Below are 22186 nucleotides of genomic sequence, written 5' to 3' on the forward strand. Positions count from 1 at the left end.
TATACACTTTTGATGTAAAAATATAGTTACATTAAAAACTTTGTTTTTTAGCAGCGGGATATTATCTATCTATTGTTGTTTATAATGGCACTTGCCATGGACAAGCTCGCTGACGAAGTCAGTGATTTTAAGCCAAGGGAGCGTCTCTTGTTTCAGTAGCGCCAACTAGGGCCAAGAAAACGTCTTAGCTATTCACGCATCACATTCGCTTGCACAACCCCTTTTTACAGGGAGGCACATTCACACCTCTCACAGATAGAACAGGAAAAACAACCATGCCCGAACCAGGACTCGAACTCAGGACGCCCAGGTCACGGGGAAGACGCGCTACCCCTATGCCAGGACGCCGGCTCATCTATCTATAAAGCTCACGAACACTTGAAATAAATCGTGATATAATAACAGAAAAAAAAGGTTTTTTTCTGTAAAGTTCACGAACACTTGAAATAAATCGTTATATAATAACAGAAAAAAGAGGGTTTTTTTTCCTGTAGAGTTCACGAACACTTGAAATAAATAGTGATATAATAACAGAAAAAAAGAGGGTTTTTTTTTCTTTAAAGCTCACGAACACTTGAAATAAATAGTGATATAATAACAGGAAAAAAAAAGTTTTTTTTTTTTTCTATAAAGTTCACGAACACTTGAAAGAAATCGTGATCCAGTAACAGAAAAAAATAAAAGAGTTTCTATTTTCAAAGCTAACGAACACTTGAAATAAATAAAAATGGCAGACCTTAGCTCATTAAACTTTCCTACAATCCAGCCGAAAATAATGTAAATAAAATGTAAAATGTACGGTTCCATAACTAATTTTTATTTATGCTTAACTTTATTCACAGTCAATTTAAATATTAAAAAAAAAGACTGTCTCAATTGCTAGATACCAAAATAGAAATTAGGGTTTCTCATTCGATAATGATGCAAACCAAAACTGCCAGCCCATCTTAAATTCCGCATATCATTACAGTCGGCTCTAGATGATTGCATTATATTCTTTTGATTTTATTATATTTTATCGCCTAATCACGAATTGTCTTGATTCTAAGTATCACAATTTTTCACTTTTTTCATCCCCTTTTGTATTCTCAGTCAAAATGCAGCAGACTTATTGCATAAAACATGCTGAACTTTTTTACATATTTCCACATATAGATGTCAATCATAAGGTGTTATTGAAAATGCTATTTTGTAATGTAACCAAATATCCTCGACTGGTCTCCATAGCAACTCTCTTAAAGTATCTGAAATTACTTACCTCGCTGACGTTTTGATGTAGTGATTACTGATAATTTTGGAGAATATTACACAGAGGTAGCCAATTTGGGGGCCATCTTGAATTTCATAATTTGTATATTTAATGATGCCAGTTTGACTGTGGTGAAGTTTCTTCCTCTTATTTCCTAAATTTTTTAAAGATTTATTTTTAATCGTAATCATTATAACATGGACCTGTATTTAAGCGAGTTCGCAGATTGTACAGACTAAGTCTATGGCAAAGGATACCGACGTGCTCTGATTAGTTTAAGCCTTGGCATCTTTTTGGCAATGTTTTGCCAAAAAGATGCCATACCGAAATATGAATTTATAAAAATAAATGAAATCCCCTCCCCCCTATTTTTTACGGTTTACATGAAATATTAATCTGGAACACACATACAGCAGAAAAGATCAAATCCTGAAACCTAAATTCAGGAAATATAAAAATTACATTTATTAAAAATATTTTTGTTTGTGTTTCTTCTTAATATTATTTTAAAATAACTAAAAAAATTAGCTACGAAATCACATATTCCGTTAAAGCTTACATATTTATACGTTTTGGGCATTAACAAATCATCTCCCCATATGTAGTTGATGGGAAAGTAACAAACATTCAGCAACAAGTTTCAATGACTGCATAAATTATCTAATAAAGGCACGAAAATCATAAAAAAATAAGAATTAGTTAATTGCTGTATCATATGTTGAGTAATTACTTTCATACAGTTTTTATACTTCTGAGCATAAACAACATTAGTTACTTGTATTACTAGTATTATTAGTAATATTTATTATTATTATTAATAATAATAATTAGAGGAAACAATTATATTAATAAAAATTAGATCGTGTTGATATTCACTCGTGAAACTAATGAAAGGTACAAGGTTTGAGCCAAATAAGCGAAAACTACACTATTATGAGTGCAAAACATTGCCAAAAAGATGCCAAGGCTTAAACCAATCAGAGCACGTCGGTATCCTTTGCCATAGACTTAGTCTGTACAATTTGCGAACTCGCTGTATTTAATATTTTCATTGAAAGAAATTGTAATACGCGCGCAAATAAATTTCAAAATTAAAAATGTGTGTAACATTTTCATTCAATATGAATGGCAAAACACAGGTTTAAAAAAGTCTATGTGGATGCAATTTGTGTGTGTGTGTGTGTGTGTAGTTATATAGCACAGAAAAGAAAACTGAATGTGTGCTTAAAAAATATTTTTCTTATGGAAGTATTTGGTTCCTAATTTTGATGCAGATTGAAATTTTGTTGGAAGGACCATATTTCTTATTTCCTCAATTTGACTCGTAGCACTTTTAATTTATTATATTTATAATTCATGTACTGAGCCGGTCAGAAAATGTTTCTTCTTTTATGTATGTATGAGTGGGGGAGAGGGCAGTGTCTAAAAACGTCAAAATATGAAGATCAACTTTTTTGAGCAATCAGAAAACTTTGTATGAATAAGTTCCGTGTATCTCAACATACAGACAGAAGAAAATTAAGATGATTTATTTTAAATTGTTTGACAAACTTATAACATTTTATCTAAAGTTTAGCGAAATCAATTCACGCTCGCAGATCGCGTATCCTTGTGGTAAGGGTTCGATTTCGTTGTTGGAGGATTCCAGGTTCGAAATCTAATTTCACGAAAGTACGACGGAGGAAGTGGACCTGGTGCACGCAAAATCCACTTCAGCTGGTGTCGTGTGAAAGTTTAGGGAGTGTCGGCTCAAATGTCATCCTTGTCATCTGACAATGATTCAAAATTAAGGACAATTTAGGACAATTCATTCTAAAATAGCCCTTATGTTACTTAAAAATGGAGTGAAAATAGAACTAAAATAAACATTTCATGCTCCCGTGAAATAGCATTTACGTCGTACCAATTTAATATTTATTCGGTTGTATATCGCTGCAGCTGTTTGAGATACTATGTCAAAGCACAAGGCTAGACGCTGTCACATGTTACCTGACGTACAATGACGTGTATCAAATAACTATGGCGTCATAGCAAATGAGCTTCATTCAAAAAAATTATAATAAAAGCTAAAATGAAAGGAAGCACGTAATGTGAAAGGGGAACAATATCAGCTATACAATATCAATTCTGTAACAATATATAAATAATAATACTAATTTATGTTGTATATAAATAATAGTTTATGTTTCATACTTTATTCCAATTTTCAGTAAAGGATTGTTTCTGTCCTTAGTTTTTCTTTCCGTTTATATAAGTATACATTGCAACGGAAATAACCATTTGTCACAAACCTTGGTTTAATGGCAAAAGTAAACAGTTTACGAAACAGCTGCAAAAATAAATAATGTTTTACAGCCAAATGTTTTCTTCGGAAACAAAAATTTAACAAGCAGATGCAACAGATGTTTGAAATTGTTTTCTCTATCCTTGATATCGATCGGCTAGTACGGTCGTGTCTTTCTAAAGCTTAAAGCATTTCTTAAGGTTGGCTGTTAGTGACAGCAGCAAAAACCCACACAAAAGAAATCATGGTTTATCAATCTTGGGAATTTCTTCTCTTGGAACAACATTCTTTAGATATTACAAAAAAAAAAAAGTCGTTTGAGGAGTGTAGTGATAATCTATGCTTTGATGCCAGTCTAAGACTGTAAATTCAATAAAAAAAATATATTTTCAAACCATGTATTATGTATTTCTTTTCTAGAGCGATAGATAGAAAATCATCTTTCAAAAATGACAAAAATTGCGAAGTTCGCAGAAATTTTGAAACATTATCTCTGAAATGCAGTAAAGAAAACGATTGCAAACACATGCTGTAAATATACACCCGCCCCCCTCTTTTCTCAAAAAGGATATACCTTTTTCTTTTCTTCTTCTTTCTTTATTATCGTGTTGTTACAAAATTTTTTCTTCTACAAATACCGCTAATCAATCGCTAGTTCAGCCGCTTTCTTGCTGTCTAATCCTCTAAAATCTTTTACTTGTCGGCGACTCCGACTCCTCTCACTCACGACTTCTGACCATACACCAACTTCCCTCCAGCTTCAGAGTGTCTGTCTTTTATAGTTCCGGGAGGCGGGGCTAGAATCTTCAGACCAATCAGGGCGTATCTGAGTGTATCTTGGTTCCTACTGGATGGATCGTGAAACTTCTCGAACTTTCCAGTATGATCCATTTAGTCGCCAAACTCACCAAATTCGTCGTCAAATCGCCAAATGGCCTCCAAGCTCTCAGGTCATTGACGCGGCAGCCGCTCAGCACAGATCTTACAACGGTCTTTCTCACGATGACACTATTCGTGTTGGGTAGCAAAATTACAGATTTATAACATTATTGTTATTTATTCATTATTGTAGAATAAAGTATAAATTTATCAATGTATTGTGAGAGTATAGTAGGATGAAATTATAATAATCCATAACAGATGCCATAAATACTTAGACATATTTTATTATATCTCATTCTTTATTCAATCAAAATTTCCAAACATATTCTCAATTTTTTACCCACATTCGAAATTGAAAATTATTCGGTGGGATGCAGCTAGGGATTGCAATACCGGTATACCGGGATACCGAATACCGGTATTTTGAGCCATTTTACAATTTCGTAATACCAGTATTCACAAGTTTAAATACCGGTTTTTCGGTATTTACTAGAATTTTTTAAAATTGTCTCCACTATATGTTCAAGGATCCACTATATGTAGCAAAATAGCATACATTTTTGTTTTTATGTCTCCCTAACTGGCGAAATTAATTAGCTAATTAATGGCTTAATTAATTGCTTAAATCTAAATGAGCGAAACATGGATTATCCCTGAAAGAAGATATTGTATCCATAACGACTAACGGTGCAACAGTTATAAAAAAAGTTGGAAAGTTGATTGGTGCAAATCAGCAATTGTGCTATGCTCATGGAATTAAATTAGGAGTAATAGATATATTATACCAAAAAATAAAGAACAGAAGAATTCAAATATTGTGGATATGGAAACTTCAAATTCTGACATTGAAGAGAGTAAGAGTGAGAGTGATATTGACAATGAAGATAATGACAATGTAATTGTGGAAATTGATATTGCTAATGAGGATGAAATATTAACCCTTCAGGAATTGCCTCCTATAATTTATAAAGTTCGAAAAATTGTTAAGATATTTAAACTTTTCCCTACAAAAAATGCCATATTACAAAAATATATACTAACTGAAAATAGAATATATGTTAATAATACATTCTAAGACACGTTGGAACAGTTTACTCCTAATGATGGAACGGTTTTTGGAATTTAGAAATCCAATCCAAAAAGCAATAATCGACTTAAACCTGCAAATTAATTTTTCAGACAGTGAATTCGACTTAATATCCAGAGCTATATCAGCTCTACTTCCAATAAAACTGACTACTGAGGCATTATGTCGCAGAGATTCTAATTTATTAACAGCTAATGCAACAATAAATTTCATGTTGCAGTCACTGAAAGAACAGCACACATCACTATCTGAAGAATTATATATTACCTTGAAAAATCGCACAGAAGAAAGGCATACCGAAATAGAAAATGTCTTATGGTATTTACATAATTATAATGATTTTAAAAATGAAAAAGAAGAAAAGAAAATAATCAATTCAAATCTGATTAAGTTTATAGTAAATTTTTTTACAATTTTTTACCCACAAACCTATCCACATTCAGAAGAATTCGTTTCAGTTATCGAAGATTAGGGTGACACTAATGTCGATAGTGAAAAGGAATTGTATCTTGAACAAAAATTAGAATTAGAGATAAATAAAAAAAAAATTCAACGAACCAAAATACAATACAGAAATCAGCTATATACAAAACCATCCGACGAGAAATTGATTTATTTGAAGATAAGGGATTTAGAGGTAAATACTTGGAAAAAGTATATCGCGTATTGCTAACAGTATCACTAACTAGCGTAGATGCCGAAAGAGCGTTTTCGACATCTGGTAATTTTTACACAAAATTACTTTTCATCTTTATTGACAGTACAATTGATGCATCATGTTTTTTAAGATCACATTTCAAAAATTTGTAATAGTACCACAGACTGAATAGTGATATTTACACTTTTTTTGTGATTTAAATAAATAAGTTGTTCCTTTACTTTTTTGTAATTCTTTATATACTGTTATAATTTATAAGTTCCATATTATTTTTTGTGATATTTACACTCTCTTATAAAACTGGCAAATAAAACAAAGAAACACCTGTGTTTTCTTACTTTTTCTAAAATTTCTAATACCGGTATCCCGGTATTAAGATCTAAAAAATACCGAATACCGGTATTGAAATTTTGGTCCGGTATTGCAATCCCTAGATGCAGCACTGTATTTTTTTTTAAAAATGAGCTTAATATTTTAAAAATGTATTCACATTATAAGATATCAATATATTTTTTTTTCTGATAAATGAATATATAATACAACAATATCTTTATTAAAGAAGAATTTACCTTGGCACGTACATCTCGGAGCAATTTTTTTTTTTTGAAATTTTAATTAACTAAAATTTCAACAAAATTGTAACATTTTTTTTTTTTTTTTTTTTTTTGTAGAATTTTCTGAAAATATTATGGCTCAAAAGGATTCTTATTTAGGATTCAATTGTTTTAATATTTTAAAATTTATCTTTTTAACAATACAAATTTAATAACAATGCAATTTTTCTGAACTTTGACAATATATATATGTGTGTGTGTGTGTGTGTGTGTGTGTGTGTGTGTGTGTGTGTGTGTGTGTGTGTGTGTGTGTGTGTGTGTGTGTGTGTGTGTGTGTGTGTGTGTGTGTGTGTGTGTGTGTCTTATGTGATACGTCAGGCTTTGCTTAGTAGCAGAATTCTTTCATTTATAATTTGTTTTAATGTGAAAATTGCTTTTGTATATGTTATTTTAATATACAGTATCCTTTTATAATCTAAAATAGTTTTAATTAATTAAAATTGAAATATTAAGTGAGCCGGATTTTTAAAAACTGCCGCTAACTCATTATTTTCTCGTAATCGTAGTAGAGAGAAAATGTAGTAATCGTCTAAAAATTCGAATCTCCACGTTTTTCACTGAGTTCGAAATATACATTTTTGGAAAAATTCCGTCTCCCTGTCTGTTTGTGACAAAGTTAACTCAAAAACGTTTCGAGCTAGACAATTGAAATTTGGTATATGGTCTTTATACCAAATTTGCAGATTTCTATCAAATTTTTAGCAATATTCGCTCAGAAAAAAATCTCTCGGTCCGGCTGTTCGAATATAATTTAACACGATAGCTGCAAAACGAAGAGAGCTAAATAAACAAAATTCGATACACAGAATTAGCATCTATAATCTGGATTAGGGATTGCAATACCGGACCAAAATTACAATACCGGTATTCGGTATTTTTTAGATCTTAATACCGGGATACCGGTTTTAATACCGGTATTGCAATTGTATTAGAAATTTTAGAAAAAGAAAGAAAACACAGGTGTTTCTTTGTTTTATTTGCCAGTTTTATTAGAAATGGTAAATATCACAAAAAATAACTTGTAACTTATAAATTATAACAGTATATAAAGAATCACAAAAAAGTAAAAGAACAACTTATTTATTTAAATCACAAAAAATTGTAAATATCACTATTCAGTCTGTGGTACTAATACAAATTTTTGAAATGTGATCTTAAAAAACATGATGCATCGATTGTACTGTCATTAAGCCTGAAAAGTAATTTTGTACAAAAATTACTAGCTGTCGAAAACGCTCTTTCGGCATCTACGATAGTTAGTGGTACTGTTAGCAATGCGCGATAGACTTTTTCCAAGTATTTACCTCTAAATCCTTCGTCTTAAAATAAAACGATTTCTCGTCGGATGGTTTTGGATATAGCTGATTTCTGTATTGTATTTTGGTTCGTTGAAATTTTTTTATTGATCGCTAATTCTAATTTTTGTTCAAGATACAATTCTTTTCCACTATCGACATTACTGTCATCATAATCTTCGATAACTGAACAGAATTCTTTTGAATGTAGATAGGTTTGTGGGTAAAAAATTTTAAGAAAATTTACTATAAACTTAATCAGATTTGAATTTTATTTTATTTTCTTCTTTTTTCATTCTTAAAATCATTATAATTATTTAAATACCATAGGACATTTTCTATTTCGATATGCCTTTCTTCTGTGCGATTTTTGAATGTAATATATAATCTTCAGATAGTGATGTGTGCTGTTAGGAGTAAACGCTGACAACGTGTTTTAAAATTTAATATTAACATATATTATGCTTTATTTTCAGTTAGTATGAGGAACGTTTAAATATCTTAACAATTTTTCGAACTTTATAAATTATAGGAAGCAATTCTTGATGGGTTAATATTTCATCCTCATTAGCAATAATTTCTTCAACAATTACATTGTCATTATCTTCATTGTCAATATCACTCTCACTCTTACTCTCTTCAAAGTTGGAATCCGAAGTTTCTATATCCACAGTATTTGGATTCTTCTGTTCTTTATTTTTTTAGTATAATACATCTATTATTCCTAACTGAATTCCATGAGCATAGCACAATTGCTGATTTGCACCAATCAACTTCCCAACTTTTTTTCATAACTGTTGCTCCATCAGTCATTATGGATACAATTTCTTCTTTCAGGGATAATCCATGTTTCGCTCATTTAGATTTAAGCAATTAGTTAAGACATTAATTAATTAATTTCGCCCTATAGGGAGACATAAAAACAAAAACGTATACTATTTTGCTATGTTGGCGATCCCTGGAGACCATTTTAAAAATTTCTAGTAAATACCGAAAAACCGGTATTTAAAATTGTGAATACCGGTATTACAAAATTGTACAAATGGCTCAAAATACCGGTATTCGGTATCCCGGTATACCGGTATTTCAATCCCTAATCTGGATATCTTTCAAATTTTTGTGCCAAAACGAAAACGGGATTGACCATCTGTCGGTCAATATTTTCAAAAGCATGTAAATGTGATAACTTAAAAGCGCAATGACTTAAATATATCAAATTTGGTATGAAATTTTGCAACTACAATTGTAGTTTTGTGTCAAATTTTTGTTTCAATTGGTTGGGGAAAATGTGTGTTAAACGCACATTCGATTTTCGGATATTATTAATAGCATGCCAGGGATTAATCGCCAAAAAATTCGCCAAGGATGACACGATTGACTTGTAAAAATGCTAAATTCTCGCCAAAGGTTAATATTTCGTAACTATTGTACGCCAATGCCATGTAAGACATTCTCTGAAAAAATACCTTTATTAGAGAGCATGCGAGAAAGTTTCGGGGAGACCATCTTCCCCCTAGAGGCCTTTTTTTTCTATAAATGATTAATATTTGATATATCAGTACTGCAAATTTTGTTCATAAACATTGAAGTAATAAAATGTTGTTTTCATTTGTCCTATTGAATTAAACTTGCCCGCATGATTAAATCACCGTTTTAAATTCAAATACGTTCATCGTCAAAAGACATATTAAAATAAAGAGAAATTAAAACTAACAAACAGTGGAGAGTAAAGGTGGGTTTACATTCGGCCAGTTATAAGACGGCAAGTAAGACAACGCATGCGCAGAAAGGAACTGATTTAGGTTTGCTGCAATTTCATAAGAGAGACTCAGGCATTCTATACTTGGCTGTAAATTGCCGTTTTGGCGTTCCTGGATTTTTCTTTTTCATCGCATATCGTATTAAAATGATGGACATTTATACAAAGAAACATCGTAAAAAAAAAAGTTAAACATACTTAAATTTGGAAAAGTACAGGAAAAAAATGGCAAATAAAAAAAAAACCCACAACCTCGCATCAAAAAGAACATACAGCAAAATAAATAAATAAAGTCGGAATTAATCTGTGATAAATGATCAATTTCTTCAAGTCCAATGAAAAAAAAAAGAAAAAAAAAGCCTGTCAAATTCTACAAATGCATCCGCAGTAAGATAAAAATACAGTAAAGTGGCATGTTGTTGTCCCATCGGGACAAGTACTTGCCATCGACCAAACAGCAATTTTCAGCCTTTCTACGCATGCGGTGCCTACTGGCCGTCTTATAACAGACCGAGTGTAAGCTCACATTTTTTCAAAATGAAAAAAACAAACAAAAACAACGTTTTGGTTACCTTCTAATTAATCCAATGTTTAAATAGTTTCTGTACTTAGAAAAGTTGACGGTATTCATACAAATTTTTCATAGTTTCATTAAATATTTAATGGCATATTCTGTCATGTAGAAAACAAAAAAAAGAAAGATTCTGTTTACTATACACTCATTTTACTTGAGGAATAAGAACGTGAAACAAGAAATGAGGGGAAAACAACGTTCAGTTAGAAAAATAACTTATCCACTCAGTTCTCCTTTTAATGACACTATGAAGATCTGAGTTCTGAGTTAGGAAGATTCAATAGCACTAAAAATAGGTGTAAGGCTATCGAAAGGACGCAATTTTATGTTAATCACAATTTGATGTTTAGGAATGCTTCGTTGACGGAATCATAAACAATTTATGCATAAGAGATTTAATTGGAAATTAAGTATTATCAGTTGCTTGCTAATGAATCAGTTGCTCAATAATTATGACACTCTTGATGGATCACTTTCCAAGGTCATTCTTGGCTGGATACACATGTTGACGAGGAATAAAGGGGAGGGGGGGGGATCCGGAAAATATTTGCAGTTTGACATCACTAGTAATGCTTACAGATCTTTCATACTTTTGGAGAATTTGAGAGTGAGATGTAAATTATTTTAAATGTAAAGATATGTAGATTATTTTAAAGTTTTATTTTGAAATAAATAGGATTAAAAAAAGACGTCTCACCCCCTACGATAACAAATACAGTTAAACCTCGCTTAGCGTAATGGGGAAAGCAAAATGCAAACCAATGGCAGTGGTCTCTCTAAAACTTTTTCATATACTCTCTAATAAAGGTGTTATATTAGAGAACGCCTTGCATGGTATTGGCGTACAATAATTACGAAATATTTATCTTTCGAGCGAATTTAGCATTTTTACTGAATGTATCGTGTCATTCTTGGTGAGTCGGCGATTAATCCCTGGCATAGTAACCGAAAATCAAATTTCTATTTTAGACATGCTTTTCTCAACCGATTGAAACAAAAATTTGACACTTTAACCATACTTGTAGTCACAAAATTCCCATACCAAATTTGATATATTTAAGTCATTGTGTTTTTTGAATGATCGCATTTACATGTTTCTGAAAGTACACACTGACCCATTGTTGGAGTAGGTTCAAAATGTGACAGATTTTTACATTATAGATGCTAAATCGGTGCATCGAATTTTATCAATCTAGCTCTCTTCATTTTGTAGTTATCGAATTTATATTCAAACAGCTGGGCAGACGGACTTCCTCTGAAGAGATTTTACTCAAAATTTGATAGAAATCTGCAAATTTGGCGTAAAGACCGTATACCAAATTTCATCCATCTAGCTCAAAGCGTTTTGAGTTTCCGCTGCCATGAAATTTTCCAAAAATGTGTTTTCCGAACTCAAGGAGGTCTAAAACGTGGAGATTCGTCAAAATCTCGAGTTTACATTGCGTTTTTGAATTATCGCGTTTACATGTTTCTGAAAGTACATACCAATAAAAACGAGAAGGTAATACGTATACGAGAAAGTAAAATGGGACTCGCCTAACAAGCGATATTCTGCAGAATGAGCGGTGAGGAGACACCGCGACGTCACTTGCTGAATTGTTTTGTAACATCCTGTATTGAGTGTTTGTTTGAAGAGAGTCCTTATTTCTACATGGAAGAAGTTTTGGTCTGATAGTATTGTCAAACGCAACTCCGAGGGATTGCGTAGAACCTTATCGATGAGACTTTGTCTCCGGCTATGATTATGGGAGCAGAAAAGGATAGCATAGATGTCGATGATCAGGTGGAAGAATATAGTCTGAACTACTGTAGTGAAAGCTTATAAGCCAGTTAACAGCTACGCTACACGAGCAATTGCTTTTGTATCGTGGTCATGTTACTCGGCTGAGAACCATAAGGTCCCAGGTTCTATCCTCGCTCATATCAATCCCCTACACTACCGAAAATCTGATGGAGCTGCATTCTGCGTCTCAGTAAAAAGCTGCGGAGGAGATTTGGTCAGCAGAGAAAGAAATAATAGATGCAACAGAATAATAACTTTCCGATGAAATAAGAGAGAGGTGGAAAGCGCGGGAAATTATTATATCATATGTTAAGAAGCGTCACCCTGATAAAGCAATAGCTATTAATTCTACAAATTCATTTAACGATAATGCTGTATCTTATCTTCGCCAAATTTTGAAATATTTCCGAAAATATATCTTTAGATAATTTTGTTATAAAATAATTATGAAATAATAAATTATATCATTATAAATTTGTGTATTTTTTTCGGAATCGTACGCATTGTCCTATTTTACTTAGATTCTCATGGTTTCGCATTACGGATAAGATATGGGAACGAATTATGCTCGTTAAATGAGGTTCTAGTACATCGCACACCAAACAGAAGCGTGAGCGGAAAAGATAACACTTTTTTAAAAACGTAGTGAGAGATTTGTGAGTTTCCGAAACGAGAAGAGATTATGTCGTATTTTATAGGTTCAAAAACAGAAAGATGAATTCTTCGAAAAAAAATAAAAGGATAAAAACATCAGATATGAATGAATTTGAAATAAGATTGTAACACCTGAGTTCAACTTAAAAATCATATATATTTATATACATTTCATCATATGTATTTATATACGTTATTTAATTCGAGTTTATTTAACTTTTAGGTGTGCGCGTTATAAATTGATTGCTTGTTTTTACACCCATAGGAAATTAATTTTTATCTCGGTCTTAGCATTGTATTATTTCTATACGAGATCTATAATTCCACAGGAGAAAACGTAAGTGTGAATATCAAATCGCAATCAATCGACGATATCAATTTAATGAGATAAACAGATCAGTACTTATAATATGTTCTGAAAATTTTGAATTTCGTGTATAGTAGTGGTAGTGAAAGTTTTACACGTTGAATCTAGTGAATGATTAGAAATTCGGCAATCATTATTTTGAATAGAGTGCTGTTAATTGTTAAGATTAAAACATCTTCAACACAATACCCCACAAAATTGTACAAAATTAAATTAAAATATGTAGTTTTATTTTTTTTAAATATTGTACCAATTCTGATATGGGCTTAAAAAAGTAATTTTAGGAAAAAGGCATATTTTCCAATAATTGCAACAAATCAAGTATTATTTTTGTCAAGTCGTTGCAGCATTTGAATTCAGTGCTATCTTTTTAAAACCGGATCTTATCTGGTATCTCGGAGCTTGACCAGATGATTAGGAGGGTCTTGCTTATTTAATCAATGTACCCAACACGATATTTATTAACTGATATTCCAATGTTGTGCAGGAGACAAAATTTTTGTGTTTTGCTTGTTGATAAAAGGCAGGAGACAGTATGGGATACTCACAGATGTGAAATATTCACAGCATGTGATTGAAGCTTAATATTTTGGCATCTGGCCACACTGTTGCCACGTGGTCAGTTCTCACCGTCCATGGAGAATTTTCTGTATTTCGGGTCAGTCATGGAAAATTAAGGTCTCAAATTTATTGAAATAAACTAATTTGAAGGAATTTTTAAGCATGATGAAAATTTCAAAATGTTATATTAAATTATAAATATTTATGAATTAGCATAATGTCTGCTAATTGCGTCATGCAGAGCAAAAATGTTTTGAAAAGTAAAAAAAATATACCCTTGGACTTCGGCTATACTTTTGGAAGCATCAAATTTTACTTTCTAGTCTATTTTTCCCGAGTAATTTTTTTAAAAGATTTTGTCAATTTTAAAAATATATCCTTTGATATACTTTATAACAATATCTTACATTTTTACCCTAAATTAAACATTTTTCATTATTTTATGAAAATTTTAATCGCGTTAGTTTCTTCCATTGTTAAAAGTAATGGAAGAAATCATCTGCTTATTTCCTATGCAGTTTATATAAGAAATAAAAAGTAAAAATTATATTACTGCAAAAGATAATGTGCAATTTGAGATAGATTACCTTGTTACTTAATTATTTTACTAACACTATGACATCATGGGACTCAACTCCACTGGAAAGGTTCATGAACACAGTAAGGTTATTTAAAATAACAAGACTCTAATATTAATCGCAATTTCATATTTAAAAATATTCTATTGAGGGTAGCATAATCATCAAAATCATGCGCATTGAAACTAAATATTTCCTGGCGAATTAACTGGTCGCCAAATTTGGAATCAATATAAAATAAAAAAATAAATTAATATTATTTATTATTATTAATATTAAATATTAAAAATAAAATAAACTGTAATGATAAAAATAAAAAAAATAAAGTTTTATTTTATCTATCCATTAAAATTACCTTTGATGCACAGGCTTGCTAAATAAAGCATTTTCTTGTTGCTCATGTTTCCAGCTCTTTATCTGGAGTTCATGCGAGTCCAAGTGTATTAGTGCACTGTTGTACTATTGTTAAAGTGAGGCGAATAACTGATACAAAGAAAACTCGAGATTGTAAATCTGAAAGAAAGACGTCAGTAAAGCACAATATATAAATAAAAAAAATAAAGACTTTACAGAAAAAGCTATACATTGTCAAAAGTGAAACATTTTTCCTGCATTATGGGATGGAGATCAGTAACCTCCAAAGGAAATGAACAATTTACAGCATTACAAAGATCAACGAATTCTTTACAAATTATACACATTAAACGAGAAAGATCGTAAAGAACACAGATTTTTCAAACATACTTAAAAATCCTTTTTTTTTTTCAATAATTTTTATATCTTTTTCTATTGAGTTCGTGCACTCAGCTAATGCATAATTTTTTCCCGTCTGATTTTCGTTTCAATGTACAGTCTAAGGATTAATTTCAGCTACAATGTTCCAAGGAACGTTCCACCATTTTTATATTAAATCAGAGTAAGTAGGAATTCGGACTACATTCTTCAGTTTTACTTGACTTGAGAGGCAATGCATTATTAGATTATTATGGTGTGGAAATTAAAGTAAAGTGGCTTATGCGTGTTCAAATTAAGAAGAGCCAAAAGTTTTAACAACAACAACGTTTATTTAAAAAATCACCTTAAAAACTTCACCATAATAAAAACAAAGAATTCTCTAAGATACTCATGCTGCAGAGCGCCTTGAAAATGCTGTCGCGAGTTTTTTTCAATGGTGTTGCCACAAGCTTGACAAATGCTTGAAACACACGCGCGCGCGCGAACACACACACACACACACACACACACACAAAAAAAAAAAAAAAAAAAAAAAAAACTACCGTGCGGCACCACAAGATATTGAAGTGGAGTAAATTCACTTAAAGTCCTAATCATGTAACTTTTTTTTTGTCGTGTAATTTTTAAGCCAAATTTTTGCGCAGTAGCTTCTGAGGGTAAAGACCCCTGAGCACCCGAGGGCAGAAGTCTGACTTCTAGCTCAAATGAAGATAGCACACACACACACTCGCTTGCACAATCCCTTTTACAGGGGGGATCATTCACGCACCTCACTGAGAGAACACAAGGAAGAGAACAACCATGCCCGAACCAGAGCTCAAAACCGGAACGCCTAGACCACGGGGAAGACGCGCTACCCCTAGGCCAGGACGTCGGTCATGTAACTTATGTTACAGGATTATCATGTAGAATATTACTCTATGTTATGTATATTAAGACCAATACCGAATTTTCAGATAGGCAGAACAGGCAGCCTAGGTTCGCGGCTGTAAGCAGATCTATTAAAATACTTTATTTTCTTAGTTTTCTAATAATTAAGTTTGTAAAAGCTACAAATTATGTAAATTATAAAATATTAGGATATTAATATTTTACCCAGTGCAATGGTCAGACTTCTTCTTTTTCATTATATTTATTCGGTGATTAGAAGATTTGTAAAACCGAACATATGCTTCAATAATCTTGCGTACAAATGTCGATACCAGGAAATCAGGAGTCATAATAAATAAATAAATTCAAATATACATTGGTAAAATTAATAAAATAAACCTTTTTAACCCAAACCATTAGCATGTTTAAAATATGTTGAGGTACGAAACTAAACTGATCATCTTGATAAAAAAGGAAATTCATAATATGCCTCAAAATATTTATTAAAATTATCTCATTATAATATTATAAATATTACTTCAAAGTGAATACCAGATACTCAAATTATCTAAATCCACTACTAATTGAGACATTGCAATTGTTTTCATGTTACAAGACCGCCGTCGGATCCCAAAGTTTAATTGACATTTCTCTTTTGACATTCGATAAATGGGCAAGAAACCATCGCATTAATTTCTAGTGAAACTAAGATCAAGGTTAAAATATTTTAAAAATTGCACTTTGGCGTTTATGTATACTGTTTATAGTTGTATCTGGTTTGAGAATAACCAGTTTTTATTTCGTATATTTTTTCATGTGTAGCCACCTTTGATGACTAGCTGTACGGCTGCCTTATTTATAATATTAATTTACTAATGTCAACCAATTTTGATTATTTATATCTTAGCCAAACCAAAGATAGTTTCATTTGAAATTATACATGCACAACACATAGAGCATTCTGATTGGTTAGTTATGTTAGCAAAGCGTTGTATTAAAATCTTATATAACTTCTTAGGGGCATGTTCAAAGTTTCAACATAATAGAAATTCACTGTGTCACATTTAAGAATTTCTTTTGGATGATAAGATATTTTGTTGCATAATTTGCAGATTTTAGTTATTAAACTGAACTAATTATCAATTCTTTCCAATTTCGTAATAATTAAAATTATTAAGAGAAAAATTAATAATAATAGATTTATTTTAGAGTTTTACTTCAATCAATCAAATTTTATGAAATTATATTGTAATAATTATATAAAATTTGATTTATTTAAAGTGAGTAATGAATGCACTATGCTTCCAAAATAATACGATATTATGAATTGTTGCCTTAAAAATTAACTTTTCTAATAGTTAACATTTTTAGTAATTAATAATTTTTAAAAAATGGACTTACTGCGAAAGAAAACTGAAAATGGAAATCCTACTTCGGGGTTAAGGCGCATTAAAAATATTTTTTTAAAAAATCTTAAATTAAACACTGAAAAAGCATGCAACTTAATAGTATAATTGAATAAGAAATGAGAGAAAATTGCATCAAAGCAATAAAAATATTATTTCAAAATATATCAAAAAATGAATTTTGAAATTTATTAAATTAGGGGAAAGTAGCACGGAAATGAAATTGATATAATCAATTTTTTTTTGAGTTTTAAAATAGGGTAAATCATTTTTATAAAGTAATATTTTCAAACGATTAAATTGAAAAAAAAAAAAAAACTAGAAACTTGCTAAATTTTTAATTAGTTTTTATTCTAATTAATTTGTGGATTTTTGAAAAGTTGACAGTGATCTTCTTTTTACCTTGAACATCATGTGTACACAAATTTTATTAAAAATGATCTTTTGCATAAAAGACATACAAACATTCTCCTTTTTATAGGTAGATTCCGCAAACTTCATTTTTAAAAAAAATTTTTTTACTATTTTTCGCACAAATGTTCAAGAAACAGAAAGAAGATTTTGTTAATTTTCTGCACTAGTATTATTTCTACACGATCCTTATTGGAGTTGCGACACTAATAATTACTTTTCCTCCAAATACCTTATCAAGAATTTCATTCAGCCGGTCACTCGCCCGTTTCCCCATCTCCCCACCAGAGGTCACCGTTGTCGGCTTGGCGCAGTGGTCACGTGCACGGCGCGCTGCGGGATTGATCCGCAACTTCTCTCTTCTCCTCAGTCGATGGCCGTGTTCGAAGACGAAGACAACGGCGGGCGGAGGCCGCGGCCCTTCCGCCCCTTCCGCAGCCATGAGGAGTATCTCTACGCCATGAAAGAGGATCTGGCCGAATGGCTGCAGAATCTTTATGAATTATCTATCACCGCAGACGATTTCATGGACAAATTGGAAACAGGGGTCGTCCTGTGCAGGCATGCCAACCGCGTGATCACTTCCGCAAAACGCCGGGGCCGGACCCTCGGGGAAGAGTGCCGCGCCGAAGTGGTGTACCGACCGGAGGTGCAGCCGGGCACCTTCCATGCCAGGGACAACGTCCACAATTTCATCGTTTTCTGCCGGAAGGGTTTGCGGATCAAAGAATGCCTCCTATTCGAAACAGACGACTTGGTAATGAGGAAAAATGAGAAGAACGTGGTGCTGTGTCTCCTAGAGGTGGCAAGACGGGGCACCAAGTTCGGGATGCCGGCGCCCCTGCTGGTGCAAATGGAGAGAGAGATCGACGCGGAAATTGCAGCACATAGGGATGATTCGAACGAAGAAAATCGGACGCCCCCTTCGTCACTGTCCCTGAGGGGAGATTCGGACGAGGGACACGAGGCCGATGATGATTCGGAATCCGAACCCTTAGCAACGCCCCGGACACCGCAGGCACCCCAACAACAAATCGTCACCAACGACTTGAGATCTCTGCACGAGAGGGTAAGTCCATCTATTTTTTTTCTCAACCACGTTTTTTGGCTTGGAAGAAGCCCCGACAATTCCACCTCAAAGCCCCTTTGAATGTGTTTCCCGAGCGCATGCTCTGACGGAACGGTGGAGCGACATTTACACCGATCTGGAGCGATCGAGATCAAAACAGTTGCGTAAGTGTGCGTCTGGAATGTCTGGGTTTTAGTAAGGATTAAGTTTCTCCTCCTGATTGCTTCTGGACTAGCTGCGTTTGTCGGAACTTCATTCTAGTTTCGAATTAACTTAGTGCTGATAATGAATGGATGTAATAATTGATGAGAAATAAAGGGAAGACAGAATCTTCCCGATTGATAAAATGTATCTGAAGTCTTGGGGGAATTTTCATTGACACACATATGTGAAATGGTCTGCGTTGATTCTAACGTTATAATGGATACTTTGATTAATTCATATTAATTCATCCTTTAGTAGGTACTTACAATATTTTGTTTTTTAACTCTGAATTATTGTTTTTTTAACATTTTAACACAACATTTTAATAGTTATAGGTACGATAGTATAGGTATGAATAATAGTTATTAGGTATGATGTGGAAAGGCTGACGTCCGTGGGCAAAGAAATATTCACGCGTCATCTTTTAGTAAAATTATCTATGCATCCCTTATAATCATGCACACATTTCGTGTATAGCGTGTATACTTCCGTGTATAGGACATATTAGTCCGTGACTAAAATGGACGAATATAAATTAATTTCATAATTTTTTCAATAAAGAAAACTTATCTATGCAAAAAAAAAGAAACAATTTGAAGTAATACTCATTAACTTATATTGAAACCTTACTACTAACTAAAATGCTTAGTAAAACATATGCAGCTTTAGTTAAATAATATTGCAGTCTAATAGTTTTTATGGGCTTGTGAAGATATGATGACCGAACCATAGTTTCTTTTGAAGGACTAGCCCTCCATTGTCGTTTCGCCCTTAGGGGAGTGCGGAATTTTACCAAAAAAATTATATTACCAAATATAAAGCCATATATTTATGATATTAAACATATGGCCGGCAACTTTTGAATATTATGAAGTTATTAAACCAAAATTTTAAAATTCAAGAGAAAAATTAAATTTATAGGAATATATTCTTTGATTAGAAACATACAATCTTATCTTTGATAAACAGTGTAATGCACAAATACAACTTCATGTCCGATTCATATATAAAAAAGAATGCAATCAAGTAACAACAGAAATATTTGTTGGCAAATCAAAACGTTATGTTAGTCGTGACAATCAACGTTAATAATAAACACTGATATTATTACTGCTATGATTATCTTTGTTTTTAAAATAGAAATGACAATTAAGAATTTATTACTATATCATTACCTCTCTAGCTGCTAGTTTTAAAGCTATAATGACATAGCCTTGGAGTTTAAAATTTTAAAATGACCTTCTTTTAATGCGTTTGTTCGTTTCTCTTTATGGAACAATGATTGATTTTTAACTTATTATTTATCAATTACGAAAGAGTGTTTTAAAGTAAAAATAATTCAATTGATTCTGACTTGTTTATAACTGCGCAGTTTACTGATACGGTGCTCGTTTTTATACACGTTATTAGAAAATATCTATGCTTTGTTCATTGTTTTATTTTTCCTCCGATTTTCTGTATCATAAAATGCAAAAGATATTTTAGAAGTATTTAAATATGGAACATATTTGTTTGTTGGTATTTGTAAAGGCTGTTTTAGTGTCAGATTTTCTATTATGCAAGCCAACTCGGTTTACTATAAGTGACAGATTTTAGGGAATGGTTGATTAATTGATTTGAGTTTTTTGGAACAAGGGCCATTTTTGGCCATACTGCGCCATCCGTATGCTAAAAGCAGTGCATTGTTAATGTTTAAAATTTTATATATGATCAAGTATGTTTATGTATAACCTAATATAATATATACAGAAAGAACGAATTAGTCTTTTTCTGTTTCATATGTTTGAGGTGAATTTAAGTTTATTATGACCCTTCTAAAAAGAATCATATATTGCACCATTTTCGTATATATAAGAACTTGGATAAACAACAAAGTATACAGCTGATATAACGATATTACAATCCGACACTTTTTCTTAAAATAGTCCTGCGTTTAGCAACTGCTACCTAAGAAATAAAGGTACACTCAAACGTGATACATCATAAACTCTGTAAGTTTAATAATAGTAGCAGTCACAGTTAATCAGCATTAGCCTCCTTTTATTTTTTATTTATTTATTTACTTTTTTTTTTTTTTTTTTTTTTTGCTTTGTGTTTGCATAAAAATATTACTGATAGTAATAAGACGATTTATTATTGATTTAAATGCATCAATAATATCACTGCTTACTGGGAATAAATTAAAACTAAAAAAAAAAAGAAAGAAAGAAAGAAAGATATTCAAGCAGTATTAAGCGGACAGGAATTAAGAATGATAGTATCAAGGATTGGACAATAACAACAATGACGCAATTTGTATTATTATTATTATTTTGAAAATTTTTATCTTTCCTGTCTTTCCCAGGAGAGTGAGAAAGAAAAAAAAAATGTAATTAATTGATTTTAGGGTTTATCAGTTCCTTTTCATTCCCCCTCCCCCTTTGTCTCTCGCATCTGCAAACAGTGCCGGATGGAATGCTAATTAGTTGGCCCTTGAAATATATGTCACGCGATATATTATATGAACACTTAATTGTTGAGAGAGTCCGATTACTCATTGTTTTCGTCGAAATAATATTAATGTTTTGGAAACATCCGCAATTAAATAGCAAGCTTTTATTTTGGATTGGTAATATGCTAACTGCGTGTTATATAATTAGCAGATTAATATGTGTTGTTATCAGTAGGAGACAAAGTTTTAATGCGATTATGTTTATAGTTTGATATACTAAATACGTGGAAATTGCAATATACATGATAAAAAAAATTCATTCAATATGCTCTCAAGGCCTAACTGTTGGGGCTAGATCTATCTTTTTCTGACAAGTAGTTATTTTTTGGGATAGTATGTGCTCTCTAAGAATGCATTTTTCGAAATTTTAATTGGATTTTCAATTTTAAATTAATTAAAAATTTATCATTTCTCCTTGGTAATATTGGAGCAAATTATCGTACATAAACCAGTTTTACTCCACTTTAAAAATAAAATTTAAAAGAAAAAAAAAAAGAACTTTTCAGTTACGCCAATTCTTATTTCTGTACAATATGATCCATTCTCCGATTTTAATAATTTTTTAATAATATTTTAAGCTATATAACAGCATATTTCATTGTCTTAGTTACTGGATTCATACTTATAAACGTTATGAAAATATTAAATACATTTT

General features: G+C 31.8%; 1 protein-coding gene across 1 annotated transcript in view; it reads left to right on the forward strand.

Moving 5' to 3' along the window:
- The first annotated feature begins 18123 nt into the window (after positions 1–18123).
- LOC129971145 (GAS2-like protein pickled eggs) overlaps positions 18124–22186 on the forward strand; it is an 87743-nt gene continuing 83680 nt past the window's right edge. Inside the window, exon 1 of the mRNA XM_056084643.1 lies at positions 18124–18836. Within this exon, the coding sequence (XP_055940618.1) occupies positions 18141–18836 (696 nt within the window). The 5' untranslated portion in view covers positions 18124–18140. The remainder of the gene's footprint in view (positions 18837–22186) is intronic.

The sequence above is a fragment of the Argiope bruennichi genome, chromosome 1, assembly GCF_947563725.1.
Source record: "Argiope bruennichi chromosome 1, qqArgBrue1.1, whole genome shotgun sequence".
Lineage (NCBI taxonomy): Eukaryota > Metazoa > Arthropoda > Arachnida > Araneae > Araneidae > Argiope > Argiope bruennichi.